A 23,105-nucleotide genomic window follows, 5' to 3' on the forward strand; every position below is an offset into this window, starting at 1 on the left:
CTATCCATCTGTGGCAATGTTGGTGCCCACATCGATAATGAATCTAATTTCAGGCCTTGACATCCTTCATGCCAAAGCTCTGCATTTCCTTTCCACTCCAGCATTCTGGGAGAAAAGGCAGAGGGAGAGTAAAGTAACAGAACCACCTGGGAAGATGATGCAACATCCCCATCTCAGGGTTCCCCTACAGCCCCCCACTCCCAATGATGGTGACATGTTTTTGATAAGGGGTTATAATATCTCTTTCCTTAGATGACAAATGCTGTCTCAGACCTTGTAATAATCTGAAATCATTTTATTGAAATCTAAATACCTAATATCCACTTCTTTAAACATGATTGTCTATACCTCTCACCTTTAAATATAATATTTACTATAACCAACAGTAGTAAGATATCTAGTCTCTTACCTACCATGTATTTTTTTATTATGGAGATATAGATATATATATATATATATATATATATATACCATTGGACATATATATAAATATATAAAAATATATTTTTATATATTTATCTATATTTATATATTATTAAATTTTGCTATTTGGGCCATTTTTCTGCAGCCAGTTCAGTGGCATTAAGTACATTCACACTGTCATACAACCATTACCACCACCCATCTCAAGTTTTTTATCTTCCCAACCTGAAACTCCATACCCATTAAGCAAGAATTCCCCAACCCCCTCTTCCTGCAGCTCCTGGCAACTACCACTGTACTTTCTATGAATCTGACCACTTTAGATACTTCACAGAAGTAGAATCACACAATCTTTGTCCTTTTATGACTGGCTTATTTCACTTAGCATAATGTCTACGAGGTTCATCCATGTTGTAGCATGTGAGAGGAGTTCCCTCCTCTCTAACACTGAATAATATTCCATTATATGTATATGCCACGTTTGGTTTATCGTTCATCTACTGAGGGCTACTTGGATCGCTTCCACCTTTTGGCCACAGTGAATCATGATGCTATGAACAAATATACAAGTACTTGAGTCTCTGCTTTTACTACTTTTGGGTGTATACCCACAAATGGAATTGCTGAATAAGTTGGTAATTCTGTTTTTAATTTTTTGAAAAACTTTACGATATTTTTAACCACAAATTTCTGGCTCCACTTGCATCTCTATCTAGCTTAATTAGCACCTTCCATTCCTTAGCTGTTCCTCTGCCTGTCCCATGACCTTCTCTGCCTTTGTTTCCTTCTGGCTTATTTGACCTGGCTGTCATCTTCTGGTCCTCCCTTTTTGTTTTTACACTTAAAAAAGAAAACAACATTTATGTATTTATATTAGACACAGAGAGAGAGAGTGAGTGAGCAAGAGCAGGAGGGGCAGGGGAAGAGGGAGAGAGAATCTCAAGTAGACTCTATGCTCAGCACAGAGCCCAAAATGGGGATCGATCTCACACCCCTGAGATCATGACTTGAGCTGAATCAAGAACCAACTGTACCACACCATCCAGGCGCCCCCCCACCCCCGCCTTTTTTGCTCTCACACTGTATTATGGATGAAGACCTTATTACTGTGACTACAAATTTATCTTTTGCAAGTTCATCCTTGGTTTCTTAAAGCTGCTTGGCAACAATTAACATCTATTTTCCTATTTCCCTCAACGGGCATTTTTGATGTTTTTACCACTCTCCTCACGCATGCTCTCCTGATTCCAATTTGCTCATCTTCGGCCAGATGGTACTGCATTTTCCTAGCTTCCCAAGAGGAGAAAGACCAGCAGGTGAGGCTGCATCAACTTTATATCAGTTTCTCTGCCTCTGACCACCTTTGTCTCCTCCCTCCCACCTGAGTTCAAAGAGTCTTGCTTCTCCTATCCGAGGGTCATTCTACTGACCTCTATTCTGGAGTCCATTTCCTCTCAGCTTCTGGTGGCTCACCCCTTTTCACCCTTCCATCCTCCACAATTTCTTTTCCATTTCTTCTCTGGAAACAGATCCATGCTCTCATCTCACTCACATTGAAGAACCAACCCTGCACACACTCCATGTCTCTAACTAGGTTCTCTGCTTACCTCCTTACTATCATGGGCAAATTCCTCCCAGAATCATCTGTCTTTTCCTTCTACTTCCTCACCTCCCACTTACTGTGTAACTCAGTGCAATCTGGCTTCCTGGCTTGTTACACCTTCGTGGTCATAGAAGACCTTCACATTTCCATGTGTCATGGCATTTTCAGTTCTTAATTCTTCTCTCACTTGTCTCTGTGGCTTTGGCATCACTGACCATTCCCATGTTTATACTCTTGTCTCCCATGGCACCCCGTATGCCTGAGGTGTTCTCCAATCTTTACACTTTCTTCATCTTTCTCTACTTCCCACTTACATGTCAGCACCAAGTCAGTTCACTTTACTCTAAAGCTCCTCTGATGCGATGTCACCTCCCGAGTGCAGTTCTAACAATCACCTACACACATCGATGATTCCCAAAGCTGACTCTCCACCCAATAACTCTTACCCAGCTCCCTACTGGTCATCGACTCTTGAATGCTTCAGAGACACTGTGCAATCATCTTCCTAAAACCTTCAGCTCTTTTTCCAAACCAATTTCAATCTCTGGGAATGGCACCTGCACATACTATCCTATCTCCCCCTCCCTCCCATATGCAATCCGACACTTTGTTTCACCAGCTCTTCCTCCATGCCTCTTCTGGCATCGCTCCCCTGCTCCCACGTCCACTGTCATTCACTTTGTTTAGCTCATTGTCTTCTAGATGGTAATCATAACACATGGCCTCAGGAACAATAGTCTCGTCCCCTTTCAAGTCACTATTTCTTCTGTGCCCAGTGTTAGCTGTCAAAATGTATAATTCTGACCACAGACCTACCTAAAATCTTTCAGTGACTCCTGATGTTTATGATAAAATCCAAACTCTGTTTCTTAGTTTATAATATGGGAATTCAAATATGGCTTATTAATTATGTAATGTTCATCTATATTTTCCAGTCTATAATGATATATCAGCTTTACATTTAAAAAAAAAACTTACTTACCATTCTAATACTTAAATCACTTGGAACTCTTTTTGTTTGCTTTGAAGCTGTGTAGGAAGCACTAAGTATAGTTTTGCCCAAAAGGTTGGTCAGCTGTTCCATCACCATTCATTGAAAAATCCATGATTTTCCCCACTGACATGCAATGTATATTTAAGCACATATTCCTTTATTTTAAAATATATACTGACAGTCTGGTAGTTCCTCAAAGGATTAAACTTAGAATGACCATGCAGCCTAGAAAAATCTTACTCCTGCATATGTACCAAAGAGAAACGAAATACGTCCACACAAAAAAACCTCTACACAAATCATTCGAATGTTCACAGCAGTGTTTTTCATAATAACCAAAAAGTAGAAGCAACCCAAATGCCCATCAACTGATGAATGCATAAATAACATGTGGTACATTCATATAACAGAATATAACTCAGGCCTAACAAGTAATGAAATCCTGATACAGGCTATGCATCGTGGATGAACCTGGAAAACATGCGAAGAAAAAGAAGTCAGGCATCAAACACCACAAGCTGTATGAGTTCATTCATAGAAAGTGTTCAGAACATGCAAATCTATAGAGACATAAAACAGACTGGCAAATATCTAAGCCTGGAGAGGATCAGGTGACCGGAGCTAATGGGCATGGGGTTTATTCTGGGTGTGATGAAAATGTTCTAGAATTCACTGTGATGATGGTTGTACAACTCTGAGAATACACTAAACACTCCTGAAATGTATACTTTAAATGGGTGAATTATATGGTATGTAACTTACATCTCAATGAAAAGATATAGTGAACATCTACAATGTTCCAGCTGCCATTCCAGTCTAGAGGAGTTAGCAAAACATACAAAATTCTTGCTTCTATGTAGTTGAGGGAGAGGAAAGCTATTAACCACAGCAAATGAATAAATAAAATAATGTATCAGAAAATGATAAATGTTGCGGGCAGTTGGGTGGCTCAGTCAGGTAAGTGTCTGCCTTTAGCTCAGGTCATGATCTCGGGGTCCTGGGATTGAGCACTGTGTCAGGCTCCCTGCTCTGTGGGGAGTCTGCTTCTCCGTCTCACTCTCTTTCTGTGCTCTCTCTCTCTCTCATATAATAAATTTTAAAAAATACAAAGTAACAAATGTTATGGTGGAAAAAAATGGAGTGGGATGAGGCATGTTGAAGGACGGAGGTTACAATCCTATCTAGGGATTTGAAGATGTTATTTGAACAAAAACTTCATGGATGGGAATGAGATACTTCTATGTCCTGAGAGAAGACACTAAGACAAAGATAGCAGCTAGTGCAAAGGGTCTGCAGTCAGAACATATCTGGTACATGCAAGAAAGGTGGCCTATGTGACTACAGCAGAGCAGTGAGGAAACAAATAATAGGAAGTGAGATAGAGTAAGAGGCAAAATCATGGAGGGTTTCATAAGACTTTGTATGATTTTTGGCTTTTGCTTTTATTGCAGTGGGGAGTCATCACAGGGATTTTCAAAGAAAATTCACCTTATCTGACTTGCACTCTTAAAGGATCATGCTAGCTGATATGCTGAGATCAGACTATGGGGAAGAGCGACAAATGCAGCAACAGGAAAGCCAGTTAGGAGGTTTTTGCAGTTATTCAAGAGAGGGATGATGGCTTGGCCCATGATGGGAGCAGTGAAGGTGGTAAAAACTGATCAGATTCTGAATATATTTTGAAGGTGTAGCCTATAGAATTTCCTAAACTCACTGCATATGAGTGTCAAAGGGAAAGTTACATCAAAATGACTCCAACATTTTTGGCCCAATCGAGCCATTGTTAAACAAGTTGGGAATACTTGGGCAGAAGAGCTTTTGAGGGAGGAGGTTGGGACTTCAGTCTGGATGTGCTATATGTGAGACATCTTTCAGACACTGGGGTGAAGATGCCAGGGTCTGGGCCACAGATATACTTTTGCAAGTATACTTGCTATATAAAAGGGTTCCTTCCAATGTCACTTTACATATGTCAACAGATCATTAACAAATGACATGCTTGATTTAAAGATTTTAAAAATCATGAAAATCAAAGTGACTCATTGACTGATTAACTTACAACCATTTGAATCCTCAGGATACCCGGGCCAAACTGACAAGCCAGAGACACTCAGGAGACAGTTACCTACAGGCAGGTGGAGCTCTAGAAAACACCCTGATCTAATGAGAAGAAATAGCAACAGTTGCTTCTTGAGAGGACAGGAAGAAGAAACACCTTTAGAGGAAAATTAATTTAAAAATTGAATTATTAAGCGATTTTAGCTCCTCTTGGACCCTGGCACAGGTTTCACATGGATGTGACTGTCCTCCCACTTTGCTGTGACTGAACCTAGAAGTCGTCAAAGAAAACTAGCTCAGAAACTGGAACCTTCTTTCTAGAATGACAAACACTGGTTAGGTTTTATGTAGCACTTTCTGCCAGGTGTCCTAGAGACAGAGAAGACTCTTCCAAAGGAACATCGCTCGTATAATTTGGAATCATCTTTTTCCGTTAGCCAGCTATGCCCAGAGATAAGTGCAAGAGTAAGCTGGTCGTGTCTTAGGGGCTACCTCTCAGTCTGCAGGGTGCCTGTGGGTTCAAGAGAGGAAGACAGAGCACTGCAAGGGGTGTAGGGCTATAGGAATCACAGGCCTGTGGTTAAAATGACAATGTGTTCAGCACATATCATCAGAAAACTGCTATTTTGCTTTGGGGATAAGGTCAGAATGTTGAGACATTTTGGATAAGTCAATCAATTCTATTGTTTTATTTGTATGACTTCTTCAAAACAAGATTTTATTTAATATTTGGGCTTTGGAGTAAGTGGGAAAATACACATCGGCTGACAGGAAACTTCCTAGAAATGTACACCCTAGGGATCCCTGGGTGGCGCAGTGGTTTAGCGCCTGCCTTTGGCCCAGGGCGGGATCCTGGAGACCCGGGATCGAATCCGACGTCGGGCTCCCGGTGCATGGAGCCTGCTTCTCCCTCTGCCTATGTCTCTGCCTCTCTCTCTCTCTCTCTCTCTCTCTCTGTGACTATCATAAATAAATAAAAATTAAAAAAAAAAAAAGAAATGTACACCCTAAATAATCCTCTACCAGGGATTAAAGATCAATTTTAAAACTAAATTTGAGAAGGCACGTTTTCAACTTAAACACTGTAAAATGACTGGTAGCTTAAGTTCCTACTGTCAGGACTATGTTGAGCCGAATTGTAACACTAAGATGACAAGGTGAAGTTCAATTCTCTGGACAGAACAAGAGGAAGGTGAATTTCCTTATAATTTTGGAAAGAATGAGAAAGCTGGAGAATGCAGAGAAGACCATACAAGAGGACAATTGTCCATCTGAATTACTTATGGGGTGATCCAGGCAAAGACACCCATAAAGAGGATCAAAGTTTGGTGAAGATGAAACTGAGAAAAAGGGAAGGGCAGAGTCGGGCAGCTCAAACTCTGAAGCTCATGACACAACTGGAGTTGGACGGTATTAGTGGAACGCTTTATTCTCTTACGTGAAAGCCTATGTCTGGGCAGAAATACTTTAAGAGAAGCTTTGCACTTCCGAGCAGTAATAGAGATAACCTCCTTTTGAAAATCTTTGACATTAAAAAATGTGTGATACCACAGGTATATTAAATCATCACAAAAGGATTGTTCTTTTAAAGTTATTAATTATGGAATGCCTTTAATAATGAACTTTCCCTCAATCATTTCATTTTATTTCATCTGCACAAGTTCCACTGATAGGTATTTATGTCAGGAAAACAACTATTGTGAAAATTGAGGTATTATTACCAACGCAGAGCATTAATTTACAGAGAGACATAGGATGTCGTAAGGGCTTTTGTCAAGTGAGATGCCACAGTGTTGCAAAGAAAACAAGGGCCTAGAAGTCAGACTTCCTGACTTCCTAGTCTACCCGACCTTACGACACCACCTTAGTCACTTAGACTTCTGTGACTTCATTTTGTCTTTCTTTTCTTTTTTCATTTTGTTTTTTGTACAAGGACTACCATAAACTAGATGATTTTAAATCTTCCGAAGCTGTGATTTCACTCTGCTCATGGGTTTGGATTCTTAGATTTAGGATGACTTATTTTGAGAATTGCATACAAAATGCTCACTTTTAATCTGAAAATGGGGTAAAAAAAAAAAAAGGCTTTAACAAATAACCCGTCACGTCAGGAAGAGAACTAGGTTTCATGCTATACCCCAACAATAACCCCAATTTGATTTCAGTTACCATTTTTGTTAAAAGCAGTTGTGTAACTATATTGCTATAGTGTAGAAAACGTAATTTATTATTTCTTCACCCCTGTGTTGAAACCATCATTTAAACAAGAAACACTGTGACACACAAGAAATGTCTTCATCATACTAGAATTTCTAGTCAGTCAGTCATGACAGGGGTACAAAAGAACCTGGTAGACATACTGAGTTTTTCTACTGAAATTCCAAGATAATGTCTCCAAATGCTGACAAGCTAAGGAGGGGAGCTTACCTTGTGCTGGAGAAAGGGAACCCACTTGCAGTCTACCAGTTCCTGGCGATACGGTTTTGTAAAGGATCCAACATAAGACACAAATGCTGCCGTAAGGAGAACATCTCCACAGAGGGTCTGCTCTTGAGCTTCAAACGACTGAATAGACTGACACCAGCGAATCTTCTCTGACTGAAAGGCAAAGTTACTCAGATGTAACTGCAGGGTGAACACCAACAACAAACGCTTAACGTAACCACCTTCCAGCTCAGGTTTAGTCTACTACGCTCTGCTGCAAAGCCTTTAGAGGGAAAAGAACTCGACTGCATGACTGTCATCATCTTTCTTACATTTGAAACCCATGATTATGAAGGGAGCTCTCATACTCTCTTCAGGGTAGTTTACTGCAATATGGCATTAGATCTTTCCCATCTCCTTCTTGTTGGGTGCTCTAATTGTCTCTTCAAAAGTTGATAGAATTTCCCATCCCTTTGAGAGTGGAGGGCCAAGGGCTTCAGCCAGGACTGAGTGACATTCGGATTTTTAATGGCACCTTGGCTGCTCTGCATTCCTTCTGCTTTGCAGCAATGGTAGTATATCACCCTACACAAACATTATGTTATTTATTATTTATTTATTATTTATTTATTTATTTATTTATTTATTTATTTATTTATTTATTTATTTATTTTTTATTTATGATAGTCACAGAGAGAGAGAGAGAGGCAGAGACATAGGCAGAGGGAGAAGCAGGCTCCATGCACCGGGAGCCCGATGTGGGATTCGATCCCGGGTCTCCAGGATCGCGCCCTGGGCCAAAGGCAGGCGCCAAACCGCTGCGCCACCCAGGGATCCCCAAACATTATTTTAAACATATGGCTATCAGCTGATTATAGACCAAGGGAAAATGACAAATACCACTCATATCAATAATTAAAATGTAAAGCTTAAAGAGCCACCTATCCCGGATGCTTTTTTTTTTTTTCCGGATGCTATTAATTAAAGAAGAATGCTAGTAGTTACTAAACCCGGGTTATTTCTCTAATATGATCACTCTATTGGTGGAGAACCTAGAGCCTATCTAAAAAAAAAAAATAGAAATCAGGAGGATTTCACTAGTCTTGAAGACAATACACTCAAAGAACGCTGCTGAAGTCCTTGTATCTAGTTGTATAGCCATTTAAAATCTGATTTCCAGGTTAAGTATGCGGAGGCCTCAATATTGGATTTGAATAAAATTGCAATAAATATCTATGGATTAACTGAAGTATAGCTCACTAACTCACTGTTTCAATGCATGCTAAAATTTGTATTCCATTCTAAGAACATGCAAATTAATAGCAACTGAAAAAAATCAGCAATCTGATAGTACAAGCAAGGAAGAACCCTGTGGAATTCAGCTCTGCTTGTGAAAGAAGAGAGACAACACAGAAAGCAAAAATGATGTATGTCAGAACAGACTGGAATGCCAGTTCCCTGCAAGCTACCATAATACCCACGACATGGAGGTTGTGAGACTACCAAGTGAGAATGGTTATCAAAGCTATTTGAAGATTGTCTCCTTGCTTTGCCTAATAAAGATCACCCCAAGTTAGCCATATAAACACTAAGGCACTTCAACTCTTTAGCCCTTTTTATAGAATTCATTACTTTCCCCCCTCAGCTACAGACCATATATCCATTAATTTTGAAGAGAAATTTCTCATTTGCCTTTCCTCCATCTTTGTTGTCTTTGGATAGCAAATGATAAACAATAAAGTGCACCCACCTCATTCTCCAAAACAGCTTTGAAATTTGAAGATTTACTAAACATAGACTTATTGGCTATTGAAATCGTCAATAATTTCACTATACCACCCATGCAACATAAATCATTACTGACACCGGCTAACAAGGGTTTAAGAGTTGGAACATGTCCTGTAATAAATTTCTAGACAGTTAAAAATCACTATAATTTTATTCTAATGCATTATAGATTGCCTGTAATGTCATCCTGGCTGGGGTGACCCATTTCTAATTTTGAACAGCTGTTCAGCTCAGGAGTTAGTTAATGATTAAATATAAATTGCCTGATTTATTAGTCTGAATGGTTGAGACTATAGCTTCCAGGTCAATGCTATATAGACAAAATCATCAGTCTTGATGCTTTTCAGAAGTTAACTGTCTCCTGTTCTAGTCAGAAAGAATTTATCCTCAAAGAAAAAGGTCTGACATCTTCAATTAATCGTTAAAAAATGTGTGTATACAAATATATATGTAATTTGTTTTTTTGGCTAGTTAACATGATTTCACCTTCTTTCCTCTCCTTGTCTACATCATGAGTAAGTGAAGACTTTGGAAAACATTGCCGTGTGTTAGAGACACATGGTAGAGCCTGTTTTCTCCTTCATAGAAGTTTCGGACATCCGATGCCTACTTACATGGAAGCAGTCTAATTAAATGGCACTTTTTCATTTTCTTCGTTACCTCACAAATGACTAACACTTCAAACTACTTAAATCATATCACTTCCAATGGGAACAGGTGTATACTCCACTAGTAGCAGTGGAATTTCTCAACTGATCTAAGAAGAGTAAATATTCAAAGGGCTACAGATTTTTTTTTAACCAGGAGGCTCCCCAAACTCAAGCATTCACTCATTCAACAAGTATCTCTGGGTGTCCATGATGCGCCAAGGATTATTCTCTCTACTTGGAATCGAGTGGTGCAAAAAACAGATGTACTGCCTGTTCCCGAGAAGCTTATATTCTAGTTAGGGAAAAAAGACCTTCCCCAAAAGTATATGCATTCATATACATACATATATAACTGTGTCATGTAGTGACAAATGCTGTGAAAAAGATAAAGCTGAGTAGGAAGAAGAGTTACGAAATGGGATGTGTGTGGGGGGGGGGAGGGAGGTATGAGTGTGTGTGTGTGTGTGGGGGGGTGGTATGTGTGTGTATATATGGGCAGAGTGAAACCAAATGATAAGGAAATCGTTTAGCAGCAACCTGAAGGAAGTGAGGGAGCTAGTGATGCCATTTGGAAATGTGTAAGCCATGTGAAGGAAAAAGGCAAAGGCCACAGGTATAAGAGAGACTGACAATATGAGAAAGCACAGGGAGGCCAGTGAAGGTGGAGCCAGAGGGAAGGGGACAGACTTAAGGACAGAGAGGTATCTGGGAGCCAGATCATGCAGGCTAGGGAAAGTCTTTGGACTGTACTTTGAGTTAGACAATGAGTTACTGGAAACTTCTGGGGAAGGGAAGACATGAATGTGCTTAATTTTTTTAATTACTCAGCTGCAAAAAAAAAAAAAAAACCTAAAAAAAAAAAAACTAAAAAAAAAATTTACTCAGCTCCAATAGGGGGAGTAGATTGGGGGGGGGGGCAATGGTGGAGGCCAGGGCAGTACTTGAGGGATGAGGAATGGATGCCTGAACCAGTGTGGGTTAGAAGGCTGGGATCTGGAATGGACTTTGAGGGTAGAGCCCAAACAATATGCTGATGGAGTTGGGGTATGGGTCATGAGAAGGAGAACAAAAACTCAAGACAGAGTTCACAGCTTTTGGCTGTAATCACTGGAAGAACAGACTTGTGATTACTGAGATGGAATGCAAAGAGAAGATTTTGCAGGATGGTCCATGAATTTATGGTCAATGAACTATGAGTGTTAGAGAGGTGATAGGTTTCAATTTGTAGTAAATTTTCATTTGATTTTTTTCAAGTCCACTTTAAAAGTTAGGCAACTGCCTAACCTAGCCTATCCTGACACACAGTCTCCCTCCTTTGTTGCTAGGAGAAGTCTGCTTTTCATGAGTAGTGATGTTTCCATCCCCGTGAGATGAACTGTGATCAGCCAAGCCAACGATGAGAACTCTATTCCCCATCTTCCTGGCCTTTGAAGATAGATGTGGTCAATCTAGTTCTGGCTAAAGAAGCATAAGTGGCTGTCTCTCAGATGGGTTTCAAGGAAAACTTCAGTTTTTCATCTTTTATTTATTTATTTTTAGTTTAGTTTTTCATCTTTTAGATGAAAAATCCAGCCACTACAGGTTATTTTCTCTCTCCTGTGAATCTGGAGGAGGAACAGCCATCTGTGACCATGCTGCAGAATGCACGAGCGTGAAGAACCACATGCTAGGTATAGAGAAGCAAAAGGGTACAAAGAGATTCAGTGTCCAATCACTAATTCCCCAAATCAACACTGATAATGGCCTACCCGTGGAACTTTTTGGCCGTACGTGAAAAATAAACTCCTATTTGTTCAAGCCACTGTAAACAACTTCTCTATCACCTTCAGCTAAATGCATTTCTAATAGTTCAGTTATATACTTTTAGGTAGCACTTAAATAAAAATAACAGCTTTGGGATCCCTGGGTGGCGCAGCGGTTTGGCGCCTGCCTTTGGCCCAGGGCGCGATCCTGGAGACCCGGGATCGAATCCCACATCGGGCTCCCGGTGCATGGAGCCTGCTTCTCCCTCTGCCTGTGTCTCTGCCTCTCTCTCTCTCTCACTGTGTGCCTATCATGAATAAATAAAAAATTAAAAAAAAATAACAGTTTTACTCAGACTTAATGCACATATTGTGAAATGCACGCTGTGAAGTATGTAACTGAGTGGCTTTTAATATATTCACAGACTTGTATGATCATCCCACTAATTTGAGAATGTTTCTATTCCCTATTAGCAGTCATTTCAAACTCTGCCCTCTTGTCCAGCTCCTGGCAACTGGTAATCTGCTGTCTCTGGAACTTTGTTCATTCCAGACATTTCATATACATGGAATAATACAACATGTGGCATTTTGTGTCTGTTTTCTTTCACTTATTTTCATTTATTTTATATTTTCAAGGTTCATTCATGTTGTGATATGTATCAAAATTTCAATCCTTTTTATGGTCAAATAATATTCTATTATATGAATATATTATAGATGAAAGAGCAAATGAAATCTGTGCTTTCCTGAGAACAAAAGCTGTATGTTTTTCTGCCACTCATGTCCAAATAGGAGAAATTTAAAAAGAACTGTTTCAAAAACCTTTATTTTTTATTTTTTATTTTTTTAATTTTTTTTTAAATTTATTTTATGATAGTCACAGAGAGAGAGAGAGAGAGAGGCAGAGACACAGGCAGAGGGAGAAGCAGGCTCCATGCACCGGGAGCCCGACGTGGGATTCGATCCCGGGTCTCCAGGATCGTGCCCTGGGCCAAAGGCAGGCGCCAAACCGCTGCGCCACCCAGGGATCCCCAAAAACCTTTATTTAATAGGGGTGCCTAGGTGGTTCAGTTGGTTAAATATCCGATTCTTGATTTTGGCTCGGGCCATGATCTCAGGGTTGTGAAATCGGGCTCTGTGCTGGGTGTGGAGCTGGCTGGTCTCTCTCCCTCTCCCCCACCCTGTTGCACTCTTTAAAATAAATAATAAAAAATTTTAAAAATATATATATTTAATAGAATAACTATTAACATTAGTATATCAAGTTACTTGTGAAAAGATGTCACAGGAAAACAACCAACCAACCTACCAGGCTTAATATTAAAAACTCTTCTGAAAAAAAAAAAAAAAAAAACTCTTCTGATGGGGGCACCTGGGTGGCTCAGTTGGTTAAGTGTCTGCCTTCAGCTCAGGTCATGACCTTGGGGTCCTGGGATTGAGAGCCGAATCGGGTTCCCTCTCCCTCTGCCCCTGCTCACTCTCTCTCTCTCTCTTAAATAAATAAATTAATATTAAAAAAATGTTCTGATGGTAGAACTTAGTTGCAAGTGTGTATTAAAAGCATCAGACAACAGTTTGATCCTGCAGTTATCCAATACCTATCCTTGGTTTCTAATGTATCTTAGAAAACCACTGAGTTCATGGCTCTATACTAAAAAATGCAAAGAATCCCTCTCTTCTTTCTTTCAGACAGTTTCAACTACAGTATGAAAAGTGATTATTTCCTTTCATTGCTGATTCCATGTCTATTTAGTTATTATTGACAGCAAATAAAGATAAATAAAAAAAGGGGAGTGATGTGAATATTTTAGTTAGAATTTTGGAAGAAAAAGTCAACTTGCCTCAAGTTCTTTGACAAGCCTGTTAGCTAGTTCAATAGTTTTGTTCGTTTGGTTCACCTCTTCTTGACATTGGACTTTCTTGGCTGTTGCTTTTTCAAATGAAGCTGTGAGTCTGCTCAGATTTCGATCCAAATCCTAGGTAAGAGTTAAAATTAGCTTTTTAGCCATTGTTAGGTAAAATGGAAAGAGTATAATCATCTTGAAACATCTATTACCTTCAGGTCAATGAAACCAACCTTCCTGCCTCCTTGACTTTTGCCCCTTTAGCATACGTATGTTGGAGAAGAAGGATTAGTGGTAACAAATACATCAGTGCCACTGGAGATAACCAGTTTCACCATGAGGTCTTTTCACTTGCCTTCTGTACTCCAGCAGAGTGCACACAACCGCTGCGGGGAGGTGGATAGGCCCTCCAGAATCAAACACAGCCTGGGTGCACTGTTCCCTCTCTATTTAACCTAAGCCTCATCTTCCAGTACCACCTTTATTCAGAATAATGGTCATCTTTTGGTTCTCCATCTCTTGACTCTTTTCTTATTTCTCAATGATCCATAACTCAGGCAATGAAGAGGGGCATTAATGACTGAGCCACTTCAGACCTCAGCAACCTGACCCAGCCTGGGCCAATCAGATTTTATCTTCTGGAAATGGGCAACTGAAAGTCAGAGGTATGTCACTGTCTTTAGCATCAAAAGACCTGGAAAGAGGTATACATTTTGAAGGCCACCTAGGCTGGAGAGCAGGGGAAAAATCACATTGGAGAAAGAAAAAGAATAGGAGAAGTCACGCAGCTCTAGGGAGACACTAAAAAATATTCATGGCAGCTTCTCATTTCCTGGATCTCTTTTCTCCTAAGACCAAATCACACTTCTTTCCCTCAGCGTTCCATAAGTTATCCTCAATTCCTTTTTGGCCTAGGTTTTCTAAGTAGGTTTCTGTTACTGATAGCCCCCTCTCCCCCCAGAAAACAACAAAAAAACCCCAAACCCTTGACTAAGCTATCAGTACTTGGGAGACTCCTTACTATAGCATCTTGCTATCTGCCAAGTTCTAACAATCCAAAATAAGATCCGTAACACTGCTTTTGTACGTAAGTGCCAAGTTCCAAGAGAATTTAATAAGGAAACTTGTAGAACACATATCACTTGTAATTTAGAGGTTACATATATTTGTCAATGACCCAATTATATCATTATTTAGTTTATATCGTTAAAGCAGCACCTCTAAAAGAAAAAGATGTGTCCCATTTAAGATTAACATGCAAAATAAGATAAAATAGATGAGAAGTGGAGAAGATAATTACACATCAGCATCTAGAAATCAGATTAAATAATATTTAAACATCTGTTTTAGGTTATTAAAAGGGCTTGTGGTTTTATAAAACACAGGGGCATATGTGAGCTCTGGCATCCAACACCTGTGCTCACGTTTAGATTCTGCTACCAGCTAAGCAGCAGCCATGGCAGACTGGTTACTTAACCTCTCCGTGCCTCAGCTTCATCATCTGAGAAATGGAAATAATGTTACCCAATTCATAGGGCTGACCTACATACACACAGAACTAAGGGATAAAATGATTTATATCCATTCCCTTCATGAAGTTGGCAAGGGGAGCTGGATGTTGGGAGACCACAGTCTCTTGCATTTGTTTCTAGGCCTCTTGTGTGGAAGCACTGGCAGCTTTTGTTCTGGACTCTTTCCTAAGATACCTGCGTAGCAAAGAGGCTCAGAAGACAGAGGCAGTGCTTCTCTCGGTGCCAGACAGAACTGTCTCCTGGGAAGATGAATAAAGATAGGTTTCTTTCCAGGGCAAAAGTTGAGCAGGTTTAGTTGCAGGGCTCTTTATACTGGGGGGCCCTGAGCTTGCCATTTCTCAGCTCTGACACTAACCCACTGGGTGTACAATGTCAGCTTGTCCCCCGTGTGTTAGGCTCACAGGGACTGGGGACCAGAGAACCGACGCACAGCGTCCATGCTGCTGGCTGTGCATCACAGAGGCCCCTGGTCCCTGACCCCCAGGTGTCAGGTCTTCTGCCACCTCCACGAAACTGTGGCAGGCTAACTTGTTAGCTTGCAAGTAGGTTCCGATCTTGGTTCCTTCACAGGTCTCGACAGGCCCTGGCCTCTCGGGTTCTAGAAGTAAATATAGTGAGAAGGGAGGGACTCAGCCCAAGGGATCCAGCCCGTCAGCTACCCTAAAATCAGTGCCTTGCAAACTTGAGCATGCATCAGAACCACCTAAGAGGCCTGATAAAACCCAGACTCCAAGGCTCCCCCACCACAGTTTCTCAATCAGCAGGTCTGGGATTGGGTCTGAGAATCTGTACTTCTAATGAGTCACCAGGTGATGCTGATGCTGCCACTTTGTGAACCAGGGACCTGACGAGAATGACTTCAGATTTTCTTTATGGCCATCTTTGGGTCCTGTATGTTTGAGAGACTCTGCAGCCTTTTGTTCACTCTAATTCAGTATTTTTTTTCTCTCAACCTTCAAGTAAAGGCCATCTTTTAGGCTTAAGCTAACAAGTAAAGGGAACAAATGCATACAGACCAACACTGGTATAAAGGAACTGCTATCACAGCATAGATGCTGGTATCAACACATCCCTACTTTGTGAGGCAAGCAAGCAACAGGAGATGTAAAATTGGGAGGAAGGAAAAGTCAGAGGCTGCAGGAAACGAAGGCAAAGCTAGCAAAACTTGTAATTTCACTTGGGTACCAACAGAGAGAAGCTATGCAGAGATACTTTGTCCTTGCCATGACCAGCCATGGCATCTTCACATAGAATTGAACCTTGGTGGGGACCACAGAGACTCTGTTGCATTAGTAACTACTCTTTGGAAATCCATTTGTGGTAGGGGGATCGAGGGGACCCATTCTTCATCAAGACATTTCAATTATTACTCTGTCTTCTTTTCTCTGTGTCTGCAAACTTAGCTCGGAGGCTTATTGATATGTGAGCCTCTGCTTGTACCGCGGGTCTCTGAAAACAACTGACACGAACAATTCTATTCAGCTAGTTGCAGGCTGTGTCCAAAGAATTACTAATCCTGCAACTGCACAAAGTCTTATGTTTGGGATCACATGTGAGGCTGGCACCCTCATCCCTTCTTCCAGTAACATTAAATTGCTTACAATTTCCATGAAGCTATTCACAATAGATGACAACTTTTTTGAAAAAGTTTGACCGAGTTTTGACCAATGAAGATTATTTTTATAAAACTAGTATGTCTATCCTAAATTTGTCTAAAACAGCAGTTGTGGACTTGTTTTTCTTTTAATAGTCACCAGGTATTTATTGAACGATATATATGGTGCTGTAATAGGAAATGTGTGTGAACTGCACAGAAAGGAGAGGATGGGCAAGTCACATGGGTGAGGGGGCGACAGGAAGTCCAGGAGAGGAAGCAGTCTGCATAGAGAGGGAGGTGTGACTTAATGGGAGAGGTGCTGAAATTGTCCACATCTTAAGAAAACTTTTGGGGTTATTAACCATCTTATCAGAATAGCTATCAGAGAGAAGACATCTTTTAATTATTGAATAGTAAGATGAGAGCCCAATTTAATCCCTTCCTTGTATATTCAAAGGTCAATACCTTGGGCTCTGCCCTGGAAAGATGATCTCTCTCTTCTTTTGAAAACCTGCCCTTCAAAAAAAGAAAAAAAGAAAAAAAAAGAAAAAAAAGAAAACCTGCCCTTCAATCTGGGAGGTCCTCTCTATTAGGAAGTAACCCCCACACACATTTTTTGAGGGGGGGCAATTTAATAAGTAGTGGCCTTATTAAAGACATCTGCAGGCCTAATTCAGGCCCCATTCTGTAAGAAGCTGAGCTTATCAGCTGCCTGGCTACTCTGAGCACCAGATTCCCTGACCCTCATGGCCTCCAGGTTACCAGCTAAGGGCCCCAGGACAGGATTCGCTTTGTGGCAGGAACGCCCTCAGAACATGGTGAGGTCTGCCCTAAGCTCCTGATGCTCCTTATTCTTCACACTCCCTCTGGACAACCTCCCTACATTCTTAAATTTATATTCTTTTTTTTTAAGATTTTACCTATTTATTCATGACAGACTCAGAGAAAGAGGCAGATATATAGGCAGAGGGAGGAGAAGCAGGCTCCATGCAGGGAGCCCGATGCAGGACTTGATTCCAGGACACCGGGATCATGATCTGAGTCAAAGGCAGATGCTCAACGACTGACCCACCTAGGAACTCTCAAATCTACATTCCTGAGCCAGGCCTGCCTCTCAAACTCCAGCTCTTGACAGCTGAACACCTAACATACGGGTTTTCTATAGGAAGAGTGGAAACTCTCCCTAACATTTATGAAGCACTGACTATGTACTGCACACAGAACAGCATCTCTGTGCATCACGGTTCATAGATGAGGGGGTCACAGACACCACCCCCAGCTAGTTTAAGCTGTAGGGAATTTACTGGAAGGAAATGGAAGAGAGGCTATTAGGAGGGAGAGAAAAGGCAGAGAACCACACAATAGGCACCCAGGAGCTCCTGAGAGTCAGGAACAGGAACTCCTCCAACTGGACCCTATCTCTAGAATGCATGGACTCTGACCACAGTCTTTTTTTGTGCTCATGGTTCAAATTTTAGAGGCTGGAGTGAAAACTGGCAAAGTGTAGATCATATAGCCAGCCTTCAGCTGGAGAAGGGAAGAGTGTTCTCTGAAAAAAGCATCACCAGGGTGCATCCAGTGAGGAGGGATCATTTCCCCCAGACACATCAGGCCGTTATCACCCAGAGAAGGTAGCCTGGATTCTGGGTGGCCATGGATCACAAACGCCCGCCTTGAAAAGTAGCTGCTATTATCACTATGTTACAGAAATAAAACTGAATCTCCCATGGGCTCCCTAAAGTGGCCAGAGTTTTACAGTCTCATCACCCTGATTGTACTCCTCCTTGCCAAGCACCTAAAGTTCAACACTCCTCTTCTGCTTCCTGCTTCCTCCTCCATGTGCAACCCACCAGTCGGGCATGTATTTCACTCTCTCCATCACGGCTGCTCCTGCCCTGGTGGAGGCCCTAGAAGGACCCACTACAGTGTCTCTAACTTGTGCGTCTGCATCTGGACACTTCCCTCCCTCCTGCCTCTACGCAGTTGTTTAAAAGTCAGTTTGATCACACCATTAACCTTTTTGAAATCTTTCAAAGTTTTAAGTTATCACTCATCAGATAAAATTTAAATTCTGTAGCATGAAAGGCAAAGGCGGCCTTTGCTCACCTCTGCAAGTTCAATCGTCCTCACTCTGTGCTACTCCTGACCTTTCCCTGAATGCCTGTCTTACTTAGGGCTCTGGCCTCTTGAGTTCCCTCAAGTGCACCAACTGCTTCCTCCTTCTTTATTCTTTGCAAGGAATACCTTTCCCAGTAACCCTGGTGATTCCTAGGAAACTTTTGAAGCCCATATCAAGCATAGCTTCCTTCTGAAACTTTCTCTAATTCCCCGGGAAGACTATTTTTTTGGTACTCCGGTCACCATCTATATATAGTCATATATGTACTTACGACACTGGGCTGGGATGACTGGATGTGTACTTGTAAAAATAATGGCAATGACAATATTTGTAGTTAACATTCTGTAGGCACTTACTATGTGCCCAATGCCATGCTAAATCCTTAAATGAATGACTCTCATTCAATCCTTATAATTCTACCTAAGAAATGCAAGCTATTATAAAGTCCATTGCACACATGAGAAAACAGAGGCTTGGAGAGGTGAGCTAACTCACACGGCGTGCAATAGTACATAATGGAGCCAGGATTACAATCTAGGCCGCTGGGCTCCAGAAACATCGCCTTTCATCACCATGTGCTATCCTCCTCCTTCTACTACCAGACCAGGAAGGATTTTTAAGTGCAGAAAGCATGAAAGTTTCTACTCTTTCAGGTCAGTGTCTAGCATACAGCAGACAAGAACTATCTATTAGACGAGTGTGTAGATGAATCTACTGATGAAAGCTCAAGCTCCTTTCTGCTTGCTTGGACTCAGATGTGACCGTATCTAAGGGGGGGAGGCACTAGCTCTAGGGAACTTTGTTAGTGTTACCTTTTGCACTCACCCCAAGCTTTTTCCTGATAGCCTCAAGTTTTTCAGTAGCTGCCGCCAATTCAAAGTTGGCTTGGGCTAATGCTTGCCGTTTGGGCTCGACGTCACAGTAGACCTGAAAATCCACATGGGGTTTAACTCATGGGGTAGTAAGAGACAAAGAGGACACACAATCATTCAATCCTACATCTGAGAGGAGCTTTGTCATTAAAATTTCTATTTCATCTACCAATTGGGGTTTTATTTCTTAGCAATGACACTACCCAATGGCAGGGCCAAAATCTATACAGCCTTCCAAGTTCAGCCTGGTTTTCCATGTCTGGATCATTTATTCTGGAAATGAGAGTTATAAATCCTTGCATAAAGTGCTATGTACGTGAAACAATATTAAGATGCTACAGGAAGTCTGTCCTAAAATTTGGAGATAATCTTCCTATCATTAGAAATTGCCGTGGGGAAGAACTAGAAGAGCTCTAGTTGGGACTGAGTCTTGATTTTATTTTTTTATTTTTTTTATTTTTTATTTTTTTAAATTTATTTTTTATTGGTGTTCAATTTACTAACATACAGAATAACCCCCAGTGCCCGTCACCCATTCACTCCCACTCCCCAGAGTCTTGATTTTAAAGTGGTAAATAAGTGTGAAGAAATCCTCTGAACCTAGAAAGGACCGTAGGAGATAGCCTCACAGTATTAACCAAGCTTTCACCTTCTAAGTTCCTGCCAACCTTCAGAGTATTATTTGGACAGGTGGTTTGGGAGTTTTAGGGTCCCACTTTTTTCCTGTTGGAAAGAGAGGAAGGAAACTAATTTCTCTTATCTCTTTTACAGCAAAACGACACAGAACAGAGTCATAATCTAGCTGCATGCCCATCTTTCCACCTATGGTGCAAAGAGTGCACAGGAGTCACATATTTTCTTTTCTTTTTTCTTTTTTTACATTTTCTCATGAAGAAAAGCCACATGTTGACTACAATCTGTCCAAATGCTTACTCTATCCAGGCTTCCACTAACCAGATAGATCAGTAGGGTCCCATTCCTGTGGGGCCACAATTACAAAGGCTAGAGCCTGGTTTCATGAAAATCACTTTGGGAATGCCACTGGCTATACTTGGTATTTCCTCAGTAATTATATTTTTTAAAAAGATTTTATTTATTTATTCATGAGAACAGAGAGAGAGAGAGAGAGAGAGAGGCAGAGACATAGGCAGAGGGAGAAGCAGGCTCCATGCAGGGAGCCCGACGTGGGACTCAATCCTGGGTCTCCAGGATCATGCCCTGGGCTGAAGGTGGTGCTAAACCACTGAGCCACCCGGGCTGCCCAGTAATTCTATTTTTGAATGTGACATATAACCTTCAAAAGAGAGAGAGAGAGAGAGAGAGAGAGAGATGGTTCTTCAGAGTTAAGGGCCACACACTGTTCCTTTTTTACATCCAGTGATCTGCGAAGTGTTGACAACACAGGTGGCACATGGTAAGTGCCTGATAAATGAATGACTAAATGAAATGATAATCTCTCTATGCTGCCTGAAAATACAAACTTTAGATTAGACCATAATACGGTCAAAAGTGTATTTGTCATCAAAATACTAAAGCAAAAAAAAGTGGGGGCAGGGCTATTTCCTTATCTCATTAAGTCTACAATACATGGTGTTCATTTCTGCATTGAGAGCAGGGACTAAGGTGAAACATGAATTGAGACCTGCAGTTGGTTCAAGTCAATGCAAAATTAATATTTTTTTATTTTTAAAAAATTTAAGGGATCCCTGGGTGGCGCAGCGGTTTGGCGCCTGCCTTTGGCCCAGGGCGTGATCCTGGAGACCCGGGATCGAATCCCGCATCGGGCTCCCGGTGCATGGAGCCTGCTTCTCCCTCTGCCTGTGTCTCTGCCTCTCTCTCTCTGTGACTATCATGAATAAATAAAATCTTTAAAAAAAAAAATAACCGTTTAAAAAAAATTTAAAAAATATTTTGTTGATTTGAGAGACAGAGAGAGAGCGCGCGTGCACGCACAGAGGGAGAGGGAGAGGAAGAAGTAGACTCCCTGCTGAGCGGAGAGCCTGATACAGGGCTCGAGTCCAGGACCCTGAGATTATGACCCGAGCTGAAGGCAGATGCGTAACTGACTAAGCTGCCCAGGGATCTCGCCAAACTAATATTTTAACATAAAGAAATATAATTAATCTACCAGCAAGTTTTTATCTAATCAAACCAAATTAACTGCTCTCTGATTTACAGTAGCTGATCACTCTACCTTAAAAGAAAGATAGTTTCAAACATCTCAAATGTTACTTTTTTTGGCCCGGATAGAAATTAGTATCTTGATAGAAATTAGTATCTTGAAGGTCCTTGCAAGGAACAGCTGGAACCCCGCAGGGCAGGGCTGATACCTGATAGAACTTCACGATGTTGATGACCCACGCACACAGACCAGCTGCTGCAAAGGATTTGGTCCGAATCAGGCTTGGATTGAACTCTGGGTCTCTCAAATACTGCTCATTTACTACTTTTAGACAGTTTTCTGGAATGTGCTCTTTGTCATAGTTAATTAACGCTTGCAAAAAGTCATCAACCTGTAAAGCAAAAAGACTGATTGCAACGAACCCATTCGGGCTGCAGAGAAAATTCCAAGATCAAAAGTTAAAACCAGCTTTTAGGACTCACATTACAAAGGCAAAATTGGCAAGCGGCATTTATCCTACTGTTTGACTTGTTCAGTCTTTATGGTATGAAGTGAGAATTAGCAATGGACACTTTAAAAATCTCTTCTCTCCCAGGGTAAAATATTCAATCCCTGCACAGGAGGCATTCACATTTTGAAGAAAAAGAGAAAATAAAAGGAAAAACACCTACCCAAAAGCCCCTCTGCCTCACCTTCTTGTGCATTAGTAACATTTTTTCCCGCATAAGAAATCCATGTAATTTTCTCCCTCCTACACTTAGCTGCATTCATAATTTTGCAAATAATTAGCAACCTTCTGAGTGCTGCTAGTGTTGACTTGGGCATGCTATAACCCCAAGCTAACCTCCAACTTGGCAAACAAAAATTGTGCGTTTAGAGAACACACGGCAGATTACACTCAACGAATGCAAAGATGATTCTCCTTGGTGTGAACATCTTTTGCTGTCAAGTACAGCCAGAGCACTAGGAAGAGAAACTGCTGGGATCTTCATCTTGCCAGGCCGTCTGATACCTTTCCCATGAAGATTTTAGCAGCTTTCCAACTTCGGTCTTTAGGCACTCTGCCCCGGGGAGCCAGGAGCACCATCACGGCCGCAGTAACGTTGGTAACGGCGTTGGGAGGGTTGGGAAAGGCTTTCAGCTCAGTGAGATTGACCTGAAGAAAAGCACAGCCACAGTGAAGATCAGAAAAGGTCTGGAGAAGGGCCATGAAGTTATCAAGCTGGTCTTCAGGGGCCTCTTCCCTCTCCTTGTCCCACCAGTCTTTGGTTTGGCAGTGTTCATTGCCCAGCGATTCCATCTTGGGGCCCCAGGGGGTTCTTTTCACCCTGGAC

The 23,105-nt window shown here is 41.3% G+C and overlaps 1 protein-coding gene across 1 annotated transcript in view; it reads right to left on the minus strand.

The window, feature by feature from the left end:
• DNAH11 (dynein axonemal heavy chain 11) overlaps positions 1 to 23,105 on the minus strand; it is a 316,619-nt gene that overhangs the window by 76,327 nt on the left and 217,187 nt on the right. The window contains 5 exon segments of the mRNA XM_072783813.1: positions 7,506 to 7,676; positions 13,527 to 13,661; positions 19,603 to 19,704; positions 21,980 to 22,162; positions 22,784 to 22,927. Coding sequence (XP_072639914.1) covers positions 7,506 to 7,676; positions 13,527 to 13,661; positions 19,603 to 19,704; positions 21,980 to 22,162; positions 22,784 to 22,927 — 735 coding nt within the window.

The sequence above is a fragment of the Canis lupus genome, chromosome 18 (genome assembly GCF_048164855.1).
Source record: "Canis lupus baileyi chromosome 18, mCanLup2.hap1, whole genome shotgun sequence".
NCBI lineage: Eukaryota > Metazoa > Chordata > Mammalia > Carnivora > Canidae > Canis > Canis lupus.